The following is a 20,304-nucleotide window of genomic DNA, read 5'->3' as shown; positions in this document are numbered from 1 at the left end:
TGTAGGTAGTTGAGCACACACACACACACACACACACACACACACACACACACACACGTCTTTGACTTGATTTTCTGCAAGAATCGAACGTCTGAGAGGAAATAAACCAGCTTGTCACATCTGTGTGATGTTGCACTCAAGCGTCCTTCGATGTTGACCTCACAGTTTAAGTAATTCACCTTTCAAATGAAGTATTTCAAAAGGGGAAATCTATGTGCAGCCGTCTTAATAGTTAAAAGGGTGGAATTCCTTCTTTTAGTGTTTATGAAACGTGAGCTAAGACGTTTCGAGGGTTAGTTGCTGGTCAGTGTTGAGGTTTGGCCACTGATTCAGATGCTAATCCAGATCATACGTGCTGTTGACTTTCACTTAGTGTCTTGTAAAGCTGGACCGCAGAAGGGAGTGTGTGTGTCTGTTTGTGTGTGTGTGTGTGTCATTGAGGAGGTTAATGGTTAAACAGGGTGTGTGTGTGTGTGTGTGTGTGTGTGTGTGTGTGTGTGTGTGTGTGCAAGGCAAGCAGGAAACAGGCCATTAACTGCCACAGAGAAATGGGATAAATAAAATGTGAGCGTCCAGTCGGCTGAATCCAGTTTGATTAGATTACAGAGTAGAGACCCCGGATAAACAGTGTAAACACTGCCGTGCTGACTGAATGCAGCACACGCCGTCCACACCACTGCCCACTGACAAACACTCTTTTCACTTGAACCTTACAAAAAAACCTAAATTCTTAGATTAGACTGTTTGTTGTGTGCAGCCTTAACACGTGGAAAGGGACAGATTTCCTTTTAGTCACTGCCTTTTGTTTGTGTCTGTGTCTGTGTGACCCTCTGAGTTTAGAGCTTAACTTCTGCTTAACATCTGCACCTCAATGGGATCATTAGCAAAGACGAGAGGAGAGTTGAGAGTTCTGCAATAAGAAGGCAGAAAACACACATCTCACTCTTCTGGAGTTATGGAGAAACATGTTGCTTATGTACACGTCTAGCAGACAAAGAGCTACATGCTCATGTAGCATCATATACACAGTGAGTATAAAGAAGTAGATTATGCGGGAGGAGTTGCAGCACCTGGTGTTTACAAGCCGTGTGATTTGAGTTGTTTTCAGTTCTCGGAGTTGGTGTTGCTGTTTTTGAACGGAAAGTTTGGCTTTGGGTGTTTTCTAAATGATCTTTGCAGCTTGTTTTGTATCTTCTGCTGCGTCGCAGAGCAGCAGGCGGTCGTGTCTGTGGCTCAGACATAATGTAGTAGTTATTTTTGCTCTTTTGACACCTGCCCTGGTATTTTCAACCAATAAGATGCCGGACTGGTTGGACGATGCTGCTTTCCTCCACATGTGAACAAACCTCATTATGAGCAGCACTGCATATTTAGAGGTTCCCACTATTCACACTCGGGACAGGAGGGGTTTTCCACGGGCTCCACCCGAGGATGCAGCTTTCACTCCAGAATCACTCCAGTTTTGTACGACTCTCTGAAACACAAACACACCTTTGTATATATTGCAGAGGTGTCTCCTGTGTTAGATACACGTATTCACCACCTGATAAGTGTTTATAGTGCAGAACAAAGTGCACAGCCGGTCGTGGTGTATGAACAAGTAAACATATGAACATATTCCTTCATGCTTTCATGTTTTAAGTCTGGATTCTGTTTCCTAATGATCTCACACAAGATGTCTTTCATTAGTTTTCCTCACAATAGCCACTGAAGCATTATTTAAAGTGTTCATGTCTGGGTGACTTTAGGGAAAGAACTTGATCTTCTTTAAAATATAAAAAGGAAATCTGACTTTAAGCACAAGACAGAACGCGACCCTCAGTTCGTCAGCGTTGAAGTCGAGCTCTGCGGTTCTTCTATATGGCTCTTGGAATAAATGTTGCCAGTGAAATGTAAGTTTTGCAAATGAGTTCCACATGAGAGTAATTCTTCAGAGGCTGGTGGTCCCTTACTATCAGAAATACTTCCACATAAGCAGTTTTCACTGTCGCTGGTTTATGTTAGCAGATTTCCCTCCCTGGCAAACTTTGTGAGAGGCGTGTGTGCGTGAGACAGAAGTAATGCCAATGGTAATCTCCACAGGCCGGTATTTATCTTCCTCTGGAATCATTGTTCTGTCTTTAGTTTAATTGTGTCGCCATGTAAAGAATGTCATTTCAGAACAACAGTTTTTACAAGCCTCCACTTTCCTTCACCTTTTGAACACGAGCGAGGACCCCGCGAAGTATTGACTACAAGTTCTTGGAAAACATCTTCAGTGGTGAAGTCGCGCTGCACTAATGAGCGCCGCTGAAATCCAGCCACTTAAAAGCCGTGACACATTTTTCAATGACACTGCTTGTTGCTTCTCTTTCACTCGCTGTGGAGCCGGCCGCGCACGCAGGGTGTGTTCAAGCAGATCCAACCGTTGCTAGAGCAACGAAAGGAAATCTTCAGTTCGTCATTCACTGGATAACGACTTGGAAGTTTCCGGATGTCAACAGCTTCCATTCGTTCTGCTGGTGTGTGTGTGTGTGTGTGTGTGTGTGTGTGTGTGTGTGTGTGTGTGTGTGTGTGTGTGTGTGTGTGTGTGTGTGTGTGTGTGTGTGTGTGTGTGTGTGTGTGCGCCTCTGCCTCTGCCTCTGCCTCTGCCTCTGCCTCTGCCTCTGCCTCTGCCTCTGCCTCTGCTCTGGCATAACACCATCACAAGCTGCAGCGAGTATCATGTGTGTTGTGGACAGAAAAGGTCTTATGACAGATGCCAGTAGAGCACAAGACACACACTTTATTTAGTAAATGTGAATTTCAAATGAAAAGGCTAATTCCCATCTGCTGTCCGTAGATATCAAAACCTTATTCATTTTGTGTTGTGGCATAAATGAAACATGTTTCCTCCTTAAAACTAAACATTCAGATGGATAAACTTTGGCTTCAACACAGATTGGAAGTCAGTGATTGCATAAGATGTTTGTGATCAGCCACGCTTCACACGTTACAGATGATTGATGGAGAGTGAACCATGCATTTCGTTGGCTTCCTGTTGTGCACATTTGCTATGATATGGTGACCTTGTTGTCGAACAATGATTTAAATCTAAACGGGGATGCCAAATGTTGTTGTTGGTCCACTATGCAGGTTTCTTTTCTTTTCCCTGAGCGCTGGGGTCCAATCAGCCAGAGTGTGTGTGTGTGTGTGTGTCCATCCATCTGTCAGGTATAAACTGACCTGCACCTTTTATACATACAGGGGTCCTTGTTGCTAGGAGATCTTTAGCCTGACAAAGAGCGGCTGCTTATCACGTACACACACATTAACACACACACTAACACTCTCCCCGTGACATTTTCCAAGACAATGAGCGTAAAGCAGATGGAAGAAGAGAGGGAAACCGCTCCATTTCCATTCTGGAGCCACGTTTGTATAATTATACAAAAGATTTATCTTTTACTTTTATTGTTCAGTCAAGTCTGATTTATATCGCCCAATTACATAATTACCCTCGAGTGCTTTACAACCTGTACAGCTTACGTCGACCTCTGTCCTTTTAGACTCTCGCTCTGCCCAAAAATACGGATAAAATGTAAGAAACCTTTGGAAGAATAAGTGGGGAGGGATACCTCCAGGGTTTCATTCATTGCTTTGATACTATACAAAGTTGGACGACTGACTTAATCTATTTGATTTGTTTTTATTAGGGTTATTGATGTTCTTCATCCTCTATCTTCACATCAGCTCGTACTCATTGCCTTTGTCATAATTTGCACCTGCTGTTCACCTGGATCCATCAGGTTCAGGTGAAGGGCAGGTGCAGCTTTTCTGATAAGTCTGAAGATAGCGGTGAGGGGGGGGGGCAAGGTTCAGACAAAACAGCGTGACTGTGTTGCCGGTTTGACTGTTGCCTGTTGTTGAGCGAGAGGTAACAGAATAACGTGAGACAGATCCCGCTGATGTGCTGTTATGTCTGATGCACAGTGCGGAGCTGACGGCATGTTTGTACAGCACACAGGTGTCCAGGTCACCTCAGTGCACGAGGCTTTATCAGGGAGCGCTGTTTGTTTTCCTCCGCAACGTTTCACTTCAATCAGTGAAACTGTTCTGTTATACCTTCTTCTATCGTGTGTGTGTGTGTGTGTGTGTGTGTGTGTGTGTGTGTGTGTGTGTGTGTGTGTGTGTGTGTGTGTGTGTGTGTGTGTGTGTGTGGGGTCAGTCCACAGCATTGACCGCAACACTTTATGACTAACCCTGTGTGTTATATATCCAGCTAGTTTCACTTCACGTCAATCATTAACTCTGGAAATTGTCCAGCTGATAATATTCAGAAATGCTTCTCCAGATGATTCTCTGAGATCACACTGTGCAGGTCATGTGTTCCATCATAAGTAGTACGGGATCACAGCTGGCCAGTATTCCTCTCCCCTGTAGAGCTGTGTATCCATCTTGTTTTGGTTTGAGTTGCAGAGTGTTGGAGATCTTTCCAGAAACCATGACCCAGTTACTCAAGATGATCCACAGACCTCGTGAGCAGCTTCATGTTGGAACCGTTTTCTTTTGACTAAATTACACCTGCCAGCGAGTGAGCACGAGCCCCCTCGCCCATGAGTAGATGCAGACTTCCTCATACGTGGTGAATGAAAGTACATGAAACTGCTCACAACAAGGTCTGTGCATTGTCTTCACGAACAGGGTGATGCTTTCTGGGAAGAGACCTTGCTGTTTGTATTTATTTTAGTGCTTTGAGCTGGGATTCTCAATTCTTATACATTTATTTGATGTACTTTTGAGTATCTGAGCGAGTCTGATCCAAAGCTTCATGTCCGGCCTTGACGAAACACTTAAACACATTTTCTAAATCACCTGTTTACTGTGAGTAGTGTTCCCCTGGATGAACACGCTGTGTTGGACCAAAGTTTGAGCAGTTTCACTTGTTTCACATGAGAGATTTGTCTCCGTCGCTGGTTTGGAGCGGGCGAGGCTCAGTTGGAGAAAGATGATGTCATGCAACATTTGAATCTGATGATGGTCGCTGGCGTGTTTGGTTACTGTCAATTAGTTACTTATCAAACTACTCTCACACAGCCGTGATAAATGAGATTGTAAGTGTTGAAAATATGGCTTTAAAGGAATGGTTCTTCACTCCAGTGTGTTGACAGAACACATTTGGTTGTCGGTCACAAAGCATCTGAACTGGATCCAGCTTTATATGGACTTTATAATACTGATAAATGTAGTCCCTGTCCTGACAGCAGTGACACGGACCTCACAGATTAGAGTTTAGTGCTTCAGGTTGACATGGAAACAGGTCGTCCGGTGTTGATTTCAGGACTAATAAGGAATGTAGTTGACTTTAAGTTCAGCTTTTCTCTGTTTGTAAAGTTCAGTGTTTGTCCTCACGCTGCTGGTTCATCCTGCTCCTCCAGTCTGCAGAGAATTTAAATGTCTAAAATGTTGTGCAAACACTGATGAAGTTACCGCCAAGTGGAGTTACAACAGATTGTTTGAGGCTAATAAGAAGATTAGAAATCAATCATTTGATATTTCTCCTCACACGTGCTAACAGGACGTCGTTTTAAAGATATGTTTATGCTATAAATATCATTATTTGACATTTAAAGAGTCTAATGACATGTCTCCTGTCTGTTTTTCCGCCTGCAGCTCTCTGGTGGTTGTGAGTTGACAGTCGTCCTTCAGGACTTCACAGCAGGATGCAGCACGGAGATGTCCGTCAGCACCGGTGAGAGAAGCCTCCCTGTCCTGTTCACACGCTGTCGTCTGCATCTGTCTTCATTCTTAGTTAAATCCAGATATTGTAGGTAGTTTGGGTAAAACTTAAGTCTGCTAAATGTAAGTAAAGGGATCCAGTTGAGTTGGTTTGGCCTTAAAGGAAACACAAACAATGTTTTAAGTGTGATTTGTGTGAAGTCACAGCTTCACCCTGTAAAGCAACTGTCTGCTCTTCTCTCCAGGCCAGACTGTGGAGCTGTTGGAGCGTCCGAGCGAGCGGCCCGGTTGGTGTCTGGTCCGAACTACCGAGCGCAGCCCACCACAGGAGGGACTGGTTCCCAGCTCCGCTCTCTGCGTGTCCCACTCGCGCTCCAGCGTGGAGATGGACTGCTTCTTCGGCTCGGGGAAAGGTAGGAAGGAAACTTCTCAAGTCCAAATTATTCTGACCTGAACGCCGACCTCCTGCTTCGTCTGAGTTTATGTTTGAGTTCAGCCGAGTTCTGAAAATATAAAGATTTGACATTCAACAACTCAAATAAAAGAAAACCTTCAGTGTATTTCATCATGCTTTTCTCTTTAGTCAGACTGAAGTAGAGAACATTGATTTCCTTGAGTCGGATCATTAATTAATCTGATCTGTATCGACCTCTAGTGGTGAGATGTGGGCATTACATCACAGATGAAACTAGTTCTGCTCTCTCTAGTCCCCTCAGGCGAAAAGAAACCCTTAACATAAATGTTGTTAAATGCTCATCATGTATGTCTGCATTATTTATTGGGGACGAGATATAAAGTAGATGATCTGTAAGTAGAATTTAAGAACACCTCTAATTGTTGTTCATGTGCACAAAAGGATTCTGAGTTTGATTTAAACCAGAATATATTTAGCGTAAAATACCGGCAGGTCAGGACAATACGATACATTTCAAAGAAGACACAGTGCTCTCACTTACACGCACGCACGCACACACACTCGCACACACACAGATTGGAGTGTTCCTGTTCTGTCCTGCAGAGGGTGCTGTGGAGCTGCTCTTCACACTTTCTCCCTGCACTTGTTCCAAGTGGCCTCAGACCATCAACGCTGGACACACAGCAGATTGTACTGATGGTGTCTGTGGATGTTATGAGGATGCATACGGATTAGCTGATTTTGCAACATTGCATCATGGGAGTTTTACAGCATACTGGAAGTGGATGCATTTACTTACGTTAGCGTCTAGAGTCATGTTTGTTATCTTGTAGATGACAGGAACAACGATAGCTACACACACACCCCCACACACCCCCACACACAACGTTGCCTTCCTGTAACCAAGTTGACAGTTTTGGTTTTGCTACACGCAAACAGTGCGAGATCAGCTGATTTGCGTGCCGCAGCCACGCTGTGTTTTATGTTCTCGTGGATGAAAAGGATGTTTTGTGTTTCTGTGAAGAGATGCAAATCAGACAACTGCAGATGCTACACATGGAAATAAAAACACAAGCACACACACACACACACACACATACGCATGTTTAAGCCTCACGCGAAGGGTCAGCAGTTCAAAAATAGGATTGTAGTGTTCTGAGAACATGGGGTAATTAAGCTCCGACGTTTTCCCCAATCAAAACAAAACAAACAGCTTTCAAATGGACTGTTCTCAACTCTTCACATGCAGACTCTTATTCAGGACCCCTTGGGTCACTTTCTAATGCACTGGGTAGCCCTGCATGTCAAACTATACTGTTGTAGTAGACACATGGTTAACGTTGTAAATTCAAGCTACTTAAAGTGTTGTGGTTTCACACGGGACAGGAACAGCAGTCTGCTGGGTGTAAGTCCTTTGTGTGTTTGCCAGTTTGTCACAAGGCCAACACGGTCATTTATTTGGCTTATTCCTCGGGCCATCCACAGCTGTCACCCACACTCACACATTTGCTGTATGAGGATTTCTTTCATAATTTCAGTTAATAGCTGGATCTATGAAACGATATAAAAGTGTTGACCTTCTAACTTAAACCAAAGCATGACCTAACTTAACTTTAGGTAACCTTAACTACAACAGTTCACAGCAGGCAGCTGCACCAGTCCCACTGCAATCTTTAAAAAAACACTCAAATGCAGGCTGTGTGTTTATAAAGGCATTTAACAGTTCTGCATTCTTCCTGACAAATAGGCTGGTAAAAGTAAAGTAGAGTAACATTTATAAAGCATCTGCTCAGTATAGTTTGCTGTGCACCATGCACGCAGCTGCTCGTCAGCAGCAAAGCATGCCGAGCTGTATCGCATTGAGCTAATATCTCACACAAAGAGCCACTTCATTGTCAGCCATGATAGTTTCACTTGATTCCAGTGCAGGCTTCCCCTCAACAACATGTGAATAACTCGCATTATTGTTTGGTGTAAATGTAGAATTGGGCAGAACCCTCCGTCTGCTTACTTAACAAGGAAGTGTGGAGGCCGATGGGTATTTAATGACCTCTCCTCTGTTTGTTAATGAATGAGTCAAACTCTTAATTAAGCCTAAAGTGTGTGTGTGTGTGTGTGTGTGTGTGTGTGTGTGTGTGTGTGGGTCTTGTGACTGCTCTTAAAGTAGGTCTCCTTGTCCTCTGAAGACACTGAAGCTCTGAACTGAACTGAACTGAAATCAGTCACGATGGAGTTTAGCGGTCACCCTGTCAGAAGGAACTGTAACTCTTGTGTCAGGACTCAGGATTGTAATCTTAATAGTTAATAACTGTGAGAGTTATACTGTTCTGTAGGTTGTCTTGGTTCTTGCTTCTCGTGTCCCTTTAGTTATGTCGTTGATATAAAAAGATCCAGGAAGTTATTAACTAGCACGAAGTCGGAAGTGATGACTGCCTGCTGTGGTCGTGTGCGGTCATAGTTGCAGTAGTTTAGCATGATGTCTTGCTGTAGGACATCAGATGAAGTACACTGCGTATAAAATGGGACACTGCAGGGAGAGAGAGAGCTGCTGGAAACACTGTATGTAGGCTAAGTGCTTGTGTGTTGTCTTACCTGCTGCTGCAGTGAATATCATAACGCTGTGGCAACAGACACACAGAGATGTCAAACTGTTATCACTTCCAGCACAAAGGAACTTAATAAACTGCAACATAGTATGTTAATAGTAATAAAGCAGTTTTAATTCCATCGCCTCGTGGTGAAGAAAGTGTCAGTCCAGTGTTTCCTCCCTTTTAGCTTTGTTTTGGTCTCCACCATCTGCTGTTTGTACTTTTATATGAGCGTTTCCCCTGAAAGCTTCTTGCTGCGACGCAGTCAAAGTCGACCCAAACAGGGATCTACTGTATGTTGATTTATTGTCTGTTTGTCAAATTATGCAACAGAAGCATGTCTCAAAGTCGATCTTTGAAACGGGCTTAAAACTTTCCTCAGTTCCATATTTTCTCCATCACACACACACACACACACAACCACACGCAGTGTTGGAACCGGAGTCTCTGCAATCCACAATCATTAACACAGACTTCTGTTCCAGAGAAGTGAAGTGTGTAGGGGGGGGGGGGGAGGGAGGGAGCGAGTGAAACTCAACAACTATGTCTGAGACAGAAAGAGACAAGTATATGTGTGTTGTAGGCTCCTCCTCCCTCATTCTCTCTCCCTCTCTGTGGGGGAATGTCAGCAGTGTGGACTTCTAGCTCTTGGTGTTCACACACTGTCCAAGTCAGACAGTCTTGTTGACAAGTTGGTTCGCTCGCTAGAGAGAGGTTTGTGTGCGTGTGTGTGTGTATGTGTGAGAGAGAGAGAGAGAGAGAGAGAGAGAGAGAGAGAGAGAGAGAGAGAGAGAGAGAGAGAGAGAGAGAGGAGAGAGAGAGAGAGAGAGAGAGGAGGAGATAGAGAGAGAGAGAGGTGTGTCAGTTGTAGGATGTGTGTGTGAGGGAGGATGAAGCGAGGCCAGCGTTGCTGTGGATGGATCCTCGCCCGCTGCTGCTACTGCTGCTACAATGGCACAGGTGGGAGTGTGTGTGTGTGTGTGTGTGTGTGTGTGTGTCAGCTGTTTGTGTTGCATGCTTTTCAAGTTAGGAAGTTTGCAGTGTGTTTGCCTGCGTTGAGGAGTGAAGTGGAGAACAGGTTTCTGACTGCCAGCATTCTCTTAACGTGTCTCAGCTGTGAGAGGGGTGTGTGTGACGGTGACGGAATAAAGGAGGGGTGGACAGAAACAGATGAACAGTAAGAGAGAAATTCCTGTTATGATCTGTTATGTCACCACTGGAAACTAATTTGAATTGAAAAAGAATCGTCCAACAGGAAGTTATGTGTCAGACAGATATAGAAAGAGAGAGAGAGGTAGATGAAGACAGAGAGAGAGAGAGAGAGAGAGAGAGACAGAGAGAGAGAGAGAGAGAGAGAGAGAGAGGACAGTTTCTCTCTTTGTCTCGATGGAGAATCAGATGTTGGATTGTGCAATCGTTTTCTTCTGCAATCCGCTGTGGGTGTTTGTGTGTGTGCATTTGGGTGTGTAGCAGGTTATGACAGACAGGCATCAAAGCCCTGACTGGAGCAGTTATAGTATCATGTGTTGTGTTTCCCAATCACTGTCTGTCCCGTACGAACAGACAACCACTGTGGTTTCTGTTGTGTTTGATTCGGAGCTGTTCATGACTGTCTCTCTGTTTGTCACCAGGCTACATTCACACATCAGATAACATGACTAAGACTGTAAGAGGGTGAGGGAACACCGTGCTATAAAGTACAGTTCAGAGTCAAACCCGCTCCAGACTCTCCATCCTGGCACAGTTGCAGATGAAGCATAATAGATCTGTGTTAATGACTCTTATTGGACACCAGTCAACTCTGTAATAAACCAAACAGACTTTGTCTCTGACAATAACAACAAAGGCTTTTGAGACTGGGACTGTTTAACTTTCTTTTAATACCCAACACTCATGCACACATGCAATCATGTGGTTTGTTTCCGTACAAGAAGACAATGGACTTTGACAGCAAGACAAGATCTGAATTCCTAAGGTTTGTTTATAAATGACAATGCAGTTCGACTGAGTGAAACTAGCTCACATTACTCTTATCAGTTCAGGATTTACCTGAACACACCTTCAACCAATCGATGCTCTGAAGGCTGAATTTGTGAAGTGTTTGTGTGTTGCCTAACACTCTGGCATGACTCCAGTTTACACTGCACAGACAGCTGTGGTATTTAGTTGTAGCTATGAGCTGAGGTTGTCCATGCACTGTATCTTTTTAAGATCACGTGTATGTTTTGTGTGCTACAGGTTAACTCTGCTCTGTGTGGACAGGCGGTGGACTTTGGCTCCACAGCCTCTGAGCCTCCCGCAGTACAGAGTGGCATGCAGCTGAACTGGTTACACTGAATTCAGTTATGGCAAAATTGGTCCAAGTTGATTTCTGTCGGCTGTAAATCTAAGTGAGGACGCATCCACACGACACACTGGGCTTTGATCACTTGCCTCACATTCAGAGGTCATCGGGGGGCACCTGTGATGGACAGTGGCAACATTTTCATATCCTCAAAATGCACGAGTAACAGTTTGACAAAGCAACCAGTTTCGTGTGTGTGTGTGTGTGTGTGTGTGTGTGTGTGTGTGTGTGTGTGTGTGTGTGTGTGTGTGTGTGTGTGTGTGTGTGTGTGTGTGTGTGTGTGTGTGTGTGTGTGTGTGTGTGTGTCAGGGGGAACTGTGCCGCTGCTTTCAGTTCTGTGTTCCCTCAACAACATAGCCTCTAAATGTTTTGAAGGCTCAGTGCAGCATCCAGTCTCTTTGATATGAAGAAGTGGGAAGGGATTTGTTGTTAGTTAATGGTATTGCATGTTTTTACACACACACACACACACACACACACACACAGTGGCCGAGTGATTAACTGGGGTGTAAAGGGATCTTATTTCCCATCTATTGCCCATTAAACCTGAAGATGGGTAGGAAGCTACTCTGACCCTGACACACACACACACACACACACAGTCTCCCAGCAGACATAATGGACTGAGACGGCATTAAGTCTATTAGGGGTGTGTGTGTGGTCAGTCTGAGCGGTGGCAGTAATGGTTGCAGTGGAGTAAGAGGACTGTTTCGATTGTTAATTATGTCTTTCAGTTCCAGTCGAGGTGTTTCCCAGAGTTTTACCATAAAGTTCCCCCCCCCACCCCTCACCAGACGGACCCTCTTCACTTCTCTTTACCAGGCTGAGAGCAGCTTTTACTAAGAAATGAAGAGCACTCTGGATTCAGACTGAAGAGCAGGGTGGACTTTGTTGCTATGGAGCATCTTATATTATATGCAAACTTCTTTTGTTGACCGAGAGTCTGTGTTGGTCTCTGATGTAATACATGCATAATGAAGTCCAAATGTAATAAACTGGCATAAAGTGTCATGCATCATTAGTTGAGTCTGGGTACCCGGTGAAATATATTCCAGCTTCCTTTAGAGCAGGGGTGTCAAACTCATGTTAGTTCAGGGGCCACATGCAGCACACTTTGATCTCAGGTGGGCCGGACCAGTAACATCACAGCATGATAACGTATAAATAACAACAACTCCACATGTTTCCTTTGTTTTAGTGCAAAAAAGTACAAATACATTCTAAAAATGTTCAAATTTGATCTTTTTACAAAACATTATGAGCACTTTCAACAATATTAAGCCTCAGTTTATCATTTACACATGTGTGTTACAACGTACAGATCAGTGTGTACAAAGGCACAACACATGTAGCACTTTGTAAAGTCATCCCGCGGGCCAGATTGGACCCTCTGGCGGGCCGGTTTGGCCCCCGGGCCGCATGTTTGACACCCCCGCTTTAAATAATGGCTGCATAACAAGCACGACAATCAGCAAAATAATCTGCATTTAAAGCAAAACTGTTTTTAGAGATCAGCGTCCTTAAACATTTACTAAATATTGACTTTATTGAGAAACTGCTGTCATCAGTCGTCACCAACTGATTATAATAATAGGTTATGTTTCATGAGTGTCACACACTCACGTGACTCTTTGCTTTGACGTGTATTTGCTCATTTGCATTTTAGATTAAAGGTGAACCCGTCACTGCTAACACTACTGTTGATACTGCTGTTAATGAGTTCTGAGGTTTGATTGATTGAATCTAATACATTTGGACGGACAAAATACCTTGAGAATACATGTGTGTGTGTTTTGTTATTCTGGAACCTTCTGGTTTTATTGTATAATCTCGCAGTGCTGCTGCTTTGAAGTCTCGATTTAAAGCTTCCTTTGGTCTCTATAGCTCCCTTTGATCAGGGACCTTAGAGACTGTGTGTGTGTGTGTGTGTGTGTGTGTGTGTGTGTGTGTGTGTGTCTGTGTGTGTGTCTGTCTGCATGTACTCACTATCAGATGTTTGTATCCTCACTGCATACAGATCTCCATTGTTTAAAGGTCATCTGAAGTCTTCATAACTTTTAAAACAGAAGGTTGTTGTGTTGTGCATCTTCATTATGTCACTATGGTGAAAGTGGTGTCCTGGCTAATTAGCAGTTTGTTTGCATAGTTAGTGTGGTTGTAATGTTAAATATGTAAGGCACATGCATAGAGAACGAGAGCGAGAGAGAGAAGAATGAGAGGAATGAGAGGAATGTCATCCACCCAGATTACTGACACTTCCTGTCATTGACGTGTGATGAGAGCAGCTGGGCTCAGGGAAACCAAACTACTGTGTACCTTTCACATGCTGTATTTACATTTACTAAAGTTATTATACTTTCTGCCTTCTCGCAGCGTCTTAATGCGTTGCATGCTGCGTGCATTCTTCTGATTCCACAGGTGCATCTAGTTAACGGTGACTAACTGGACTCAGCTGGTAACTTACCTGGACTCTAGTGTGTGTGAGTGTTGAGTTTAGTGTGTGTAAGTTTCAATACTCCCATTTCAAAAGAGCCATTCATAGACGTGTGTGTGTGCGTGTGTGTGCGTGTGTGTGTGTGTGTGTGTGAGATTAAAGATAGTGAGTGATGGGGGTTTTAACAGTAGACTGTCTGTCTTTCCATCGACCGCTGAACAAAAGCTTTCTTGTTTGGTCTCACCTGACTTTGTCCGTCAGTGTGACACTGCTGTACTCTACCGTACACACACTATTCAGTAGTACTAATACTGCTAATACTAATACTCACTCCCTAACTGTCGCTTCTTAAATGAACGTTGCATTAAGTCTGGATTTGGACCTCAGTTATTGATGACAAATTCAATTTCTGTTTCTGAAAAGTACCTCGTTACGGCCTCGACAATACTTTCTGTGTGTGTGTGTGTGTGTGTGTGTGTGTGTGTGTGTGTGTGTGTGTGTGTGTGTGTGTGTGTGTGTGTGTGTGTGTGTGTGTGTGTGTGTGTGTGTGTGTGTGAATGATGAGATATTGATGTGGCGTCCACAACGCCGCATGACTTCCTGTCACAAAGACTAGAAGTTCCCTCCTTCCTGCTGCTGTTATTCCCTCCCCCCTGAGATTATGAGGGTCACTGATGGAATGTGCTTTATGGAGATGAAATCTAGAGCAATGTGTGTTGTGGGCCATTAAGTACAGAACACATTTACTTGACATTACTGAGGTTTCACTCACTGAGGAAGATGTGGTTGAAAGCTTCGTAAATAAGTCGACCTTGGTTGTTTTGTTTTTGTCACGCTCCCCTGCGTGTTCCTTTAAATAGCTGTGACTGGTTGAGGTGGTGACTGGTCAGCTCCCAGCAGCTGACGGCAGCACACTGAGGTTTGCAGCGTCACTTTTCTCTGGAGGAGAAGTTAAAACAGTGATGTCTTATCAGTCAGCTGTGTGTGTACGTGTGTGAGCACTCGAGTCTGTAATGAGTTTCTGTCGTCAGCCAGCTGTCGAGGACTCAATGACTGACATTGGTTCTGCTGAAAGCACACGCACAGGTGAACAGGTGACCTCTGACATGTGTCCCTCTCTTAAGAACACATGACTGCTTTTGCTCGATAGCACTTCAGGGAGTAACCACTGAAACAACGGGACAGAGTGACGACAGGAGAGAGAGTGAGAGGGGGGGTATTAATGTGCGGTCCAAACCAAGTGTAGAGTAAATGAGCGACCTTGGGAACAGACTGGGGCTGCAGCTAATGATTGTTTTCATTATTGATTCATCTGCAGATTATTTTCTACATTAATAAATTATTTGTTCGGCCTATTACATATCAGAAAATAGTCAAATAAAAATCTCAAAGTCCAAGGTGATGCAGAGATGTTCATTTTAATGGGACGTAAAACAGAGAAAAGCTCAATTTCCATCTTTGAGAGAGCATGTTAAGCAATGTTACCAAACACCTCCTGAATAAAAGGCCTTCTCTAACTTCTTATTAGTAGCTTATTAATGGCTGTTTTTTAATCATACTGTATCAAATAATTAAGCATTCCAGGCGTTCTTGGGAACGAAGAGAGAAGGTTGTGGAGACCATGTGACTGACTGCAACAACCAGTCAATAGAAGTGTGTGTTGAGGTTACAGATGATGTGACTGTAAAGATAAAGTGTTGCATGTATCTGTGCAGTTGTTCACGTGGGTCAAGTGTCACCTCTCTGCAGTGTAAGAGGAAGAAGAGAAACCGTGAGTGACCTTGACTGCTGTTTGAACAGATCATGTTGTCTCTGACACACTGCTGATCGTAGATAACAACCAAATCAACAGATACCACGAGAACAGACTCGTTAACCTGCGGTGCTGCACAGTACGAAGGGAAGGGAAACGTGCATCATTACTACTTATGAGGGAAATATATTATTGGTTTTGTAAGTTGTTGCACTCTTGCTTAAGTTCTGTCTTTTAATACTTCCAGGAAGTGAAAGTGACTTTATTGTTGATCTTGCAGGGATCTTTTCTTCACTTTAGTTTAGTTTGGATCCCCATTAGTTACCGCAGAAACAAAACATAAAGAATAAATAACAGAATATCACAAGTGAACAAGGAGGAGACATTAAGGTAGTGGAGGGAAAACGCTTCCCACTCATATGGTACAGCCGAACACCTCAGGAGACAGCGTTGACCCTTGAACTTTAATTTCCTGTCTGAAACACACACTCACACACACACACACACACACACACACACACACACACACACACACAACACTACACCCAGCCGCAGCACATAGCTCCCAGCTGTGTGTGAGTGCAGCTGATCCACCACACCCCTGACACATGACTAGTTGTGTTCGTACGATGAAAACAGGCTCATCTGGACCAAATGGTTCGAACTCTGAGCCGATATCTTAACATCTCTTACGTCAACATGTCACATGCACAACATTTAGTCTATAAACACAGTTATTCAGTTGTTTATGTGTTTATGTTATTTGCATTTCTGCTAGCGAACATAGAACTAAAGCAGGGAAAGAAGGAATTTATCTCCAACGTGGGTTCACGTGTCTGGAATGACGTTTTATCAGACGAGGCGTGTTTGACATGAGAGCAGCTGCTGAACACCTTTTGTTTTTCATTAATAGAAAGTCTCATCTGGCTCTCGGTGTCGTGTTCACATCCCAAGAACAATGACTGTGTGGTGCCAGAGCATCATTAACAAACGCACATGTGCCGTAATGAGAAACAAAACATTCCAGATATTTGCATTTATGACTTGTCAAAACATGAGTTTCAGATTTCTCTACTTGCATGTAGGTTTACATTCTGTAATCTCTGATTGCAAGTTACATTTAAATAAGGTGGAAACTAAAATTCAAGATATTCAATGTAGACCAGTCGTAGTTTCAATGGAATATTTCTTTGGTTTCTCACAATTAAAGATTTTATATTTATGAGGATTAAAGATTAGAAAGTCAAAATGAAATCTTACATAACCGGAACTGAAGATGTGACAGTCAGCAGTTTCTAAAGAGCTCTTTGTTTCAGAGCCCTTATTCTCTCTCTCTCACACACACACACACACACACACACACACACACACACACACACACACACACACACACACACACACACACACACACACACACACACACACACACACACACACACCTGATGTGCTGCAGTGATGTGATGAATGATCGATGATGTGTGTGAACTTAATGTTCCCGCTGATTTAACATGGCTGTAAATGTCAAACGCCTCGTACACAGAGACCAACTTCTGTTTGAGTGACGCTCGAGCAATAAGTGGAGCGGGACGACGACATGAAGTCCTCGAGTTTCTTTACCTGTGAAACACCACGAGGGACTTTTCATGTGTCTCCTTCTCTAATTAAATCTCATTTGCAACGCCGTGGATCTAAAACTTCTTATCTGGTTTCTTTCAGAAAACTATCCTGTTAGCAGCTCTGACGGAAAGACGGAGTCTGTGGCGAACCTTCAGCCGCAGCCTTCCCTCAGCTCGGTGCAGTCCAGCTCTCCTGGTCCCAAACGCTCCGGGAACACTCTGAGAAAGTGGCTCACCAGTCCAGTGCGTCGCCTCAGCCACGGCAGCTCCGTGAAGAAACTCCCCAATAACAAACAGAAGAAAACTGGTGAGACAGTTCAGTTGCTTTGAGCTTAATAAATCTGTGAAGCACTCAGTAGCAAAAGCAGAATAATGAATCTTGAACCTAAAGACAGCTCTGATTGGAATCCTCCTCAGACTTCAAACATACCATGGATTCTTCTTTTAGATATTTTTGCTTCCATGTAGCCGTTTGTTTCAACTGCGGACATTAGTCCGGGAATACTGCTGCAAGTAGAAGTCTTGTAAAAGAACCTGCTCTGTCGTTCTGTATTTGATGCATTCATGTTGCAAACGTATCATTATTATTATTATTATTATTATTATTAATAATGATACGTTTGCCACATTAATGCAATGTATAAATTGAATGCAATTGAAGTCATTTTCAGAGCGTTGTTGAATGCACCAACAGGGAAAGTTTTAATTATCATTATAAGACAAAAGATATCTGTCTTGCAAAATACAATTTATTTATATTAAATCTGAACTCAAACACCTTTATTTCTAATCCTCAAATCCAGTAATGCCAGAATGTATCCTTAATTTGTACTGTACGTGTTTGAGTACTGAACAGATTGATTGATTGATTGATTGATTGATTGATTGATTGATTGACAGGAACAGGAAGAGAGGAAAGCAGGAAGAGTATTGACTTGGGACAGCCCGGCCTCTCCCTGCAGGATGACATCATCGATGAGGTAAGCAGTGAGGTTGCTTTTCAATCAATGGTATTTCACAAACCTGCTGGCTTAAAGGAATAGTTCACCCACAAAAGCACCGTTTGTAAATCAATTACTCACCCCGTGTGACCTTGAATTCTTAAAGAAAATGTTTTTCTCGTATGACTCGACGGCGAACATAGAAATCCAAAAACAGAGAAAGGTCTTGATGAATTTAAGTAAATGGAGGCAGCGTTTAACAACCACACATTCTCACACACCTCGTGCTGTATAATACAAGTCTCACTTATCGTCCTTCGCGCAATACTTTCCAAACACGTGCTTTTTCGCTGTAACTTTACTACACTTTGAAAAAAGATGTGTGTTACAAAACCCTGTTCTGTGGTTGGTGATCTGATCTATCTGCTCCTAACGGCCCGGGGAGAACATGACAGGGAGAATAAAGAGTTTTATTAATATTATCTACATTTACGTAAGAGACAGTAAACCACTACAGTTCCTCTTTCTGTGCGTAATGGCTTTCCACACACACACACACACACACACACACACACACACACACACACACACACACACACACACACACACACACACAGACAGACTTGTGCTCAAACTCCTGAATTACTCGCTGATTACTGACAATATAAAATCTCTGCATATATTTTTGCAATCTTTTCTGAAACCCTTAGAATTAGACAAATTCATAAAAGCTTAAAATACATGTTGTTTTTCTTATTTGCTGAAAAGCTTTTTTAGCCAAAAGCTAATTAATGACCGTTAAGGACATGTTGTATCTGAACAGGAACAGAAGTACAAAGGACAGTAAGTCATGTTGGGGGATAGATTTGAGAAACGTATGTTCAACAGATCAATTCAAACAAAGCTGGCATTTGTTTGTGCTGCATAGCAAAGAGATGGCATTATTTAAAAATACAGGAAATATTCTTCACACAATATCCTGTTGTATTTTAGAATTAGTAAATGCAGCTTGACGCCACTTAAGTGTTCATTGAAAAAACACGGATTTAACAAAAAGTCTCTGATAAACTGATACTTGGTGATGAATGAGTGAGATCAATGTTTGATAATGAGATGGTGAAAAGGGATTTTTCATTTCTAACTGAGTCTGAATTGTTTCTGTGTTCCTCAGAGATTCCGCAGTAAGGATGGTCACCTCCTCTCTAAGACCCCCTCTGGGATGCAGAGCGGCGGGGAAGAGGAGCAGGACGAGGAGCCCCACACCCCTCTGCCTCCCCCCATGGAGATCATCAAGGACTCCTCAGCTCAGGACGACAAGGTGAGAGGGGACAAGGTGAGAGGGGACAAAGTGAGAGGGGCATGGTGAGAGGGGCAGGGTGAGAGGGGACAAGGTGAGAGGGGGCAGGGTGAGAGGGGGCAGGGTGAGAGGGGACAAGGTGAGAGGGGGCAGGGTGAGAGGGGGCAGGGTGAGAGGGGCAGGGTGAGAGGGGACAAGGTGAGAGGGGACAAGGTGAGAGGGGACAAAGTGAGAGGGGCATGGTGAGAGGGGCAGGGTGAGAGGGGACAAGGTGAGAGGGGGCAGGGTGAGAGGGGGCAGGGTGAGAGGGGCAGGGTGAGAGGGGACAAGGTGAGAGGGGGCAGGGTGAGAGGGGACAAGGTGAGAGGGGACAAGGTGAGAGGGGACAAGGTGAGAGGGGACAAGGTGAGAGGGGACAAAGTGAGAGGGGACAAGGTGAGAGGGGGCAGGGTGAGAGGGGACAAGGTGAGAGGGGACAAAGTGAGAGGGGACAAAGTGAGAGGGGACAAGGTGAGAGGGGACAAAGTGAGAGGGGACAAGGTGAGAGGGGACAAGGTGAGAGGGGCAGGGTGAGAGGGGACAAGGTGAGAGGGGCAGGGTGAGAGGGGACAAGGTGAGAGGGGACAAAGTGAGAGGGGCAGGGTGAGAGGGGCAGGGTGAGAGGGGACAAAGTGAGAGGGGCAGGGTGATAGGGGACAAAGTGAGAGGGGCAGGGTGAGAGGGGACAAAGTGAGAGGGGCAGGGTGAGAGGGGACAAAGTGAGAGGGGCAGGGTGAGAGGGGACAAAGTGAGAGGGGCAGGGTGAGAGGGGACAAAGTGAGAGGGGCAGGGTGATAGGGGTCATGTCGACTGATGATGCCCTGAAGGGGTCAAAATAAATATCTTTATTTAGAATGTTTTTAATTTTTTGAAATCCGCTTCTCTAACAGCCTGTCTGTGCTCACATGTCAAACCTTCAATGTTCTTCATCCAGTTTATGCTTTGGGGCTATTTGATATTCATTAAAACATTTATTCTACTCTTATATTTGTTAATTTTTTGAGTAAATTCTACAATTTCCAATTTTTAATTCACATTTACTGTTGTTTTTTATACATTTGACTATTTTATTAATTTAGCTATAATTACAAATATTTATATTTGATTTAGGTTGAAACGCAGTGATCTGGCCAGAGCTTGTATTTCCTTGGTGTGAATCCTGCAGTGTGTCCACCTGCTG

General features: G+C 43.8%; 1 protein-coding gene across 1 annotated transcript in view; it reads left to right on the top strand.

Annotated features, from left to right (window-relative positions):
* Nucleotides 1-5,601: 5,601 nt before the first annotated feature.
* The window catches only part of LOC115026555 (kalirin-like), a gene marked incomplete at its 5' end in the record, with an annotated part of 35,235 nt that continues 20,532 nt past the window's right edge, over nucleotides 5,602-20,304 (top strand). Inside the window, 5 exons of the mRNA XM_029459412.1 lie at nucleotides 5,602-5,710; nucleotides 5,943-6,110; nucleotides 16,948-17,154; nucleotides 17,748-17,827; nucleotides 18,960-19,106. Of these exons, the coding sequence (XP_029315272.1) occupies nucleotides 5,602-5,710; nucleotides 5,943-6,110; nucleotides 16,948-17,154; nucleotides 17,748-17,827; nucleotides 18,960-19,106 (711 nt within the window). The remainder of the gene's footprint in view (nucleotides 5,711-5,942; nucleotides 6,111-16,947; nucleotides 17,155-17,747; nucleotides 17,828-18,959; nucleotides 19,107-20,304) is intronic.

Source organism: Cottoperca gobio, chromosome 21, assembly GCF_900634415.1.
Source record: "Cottoperca gobio chromosome 21, fCotGob3.1, whole genome shotgun sequence".
NCBI classification, from domain to species: domain Eukaryota; kingdom Metazoa; phylum Chordata; class Actinopteri; order Perciformes; family Bovichtidae; genus Cottoperca; species Cottoperca gobio.
This window is presented reverse-complemented; position numbering and strand designations above follow the sequence as displayed.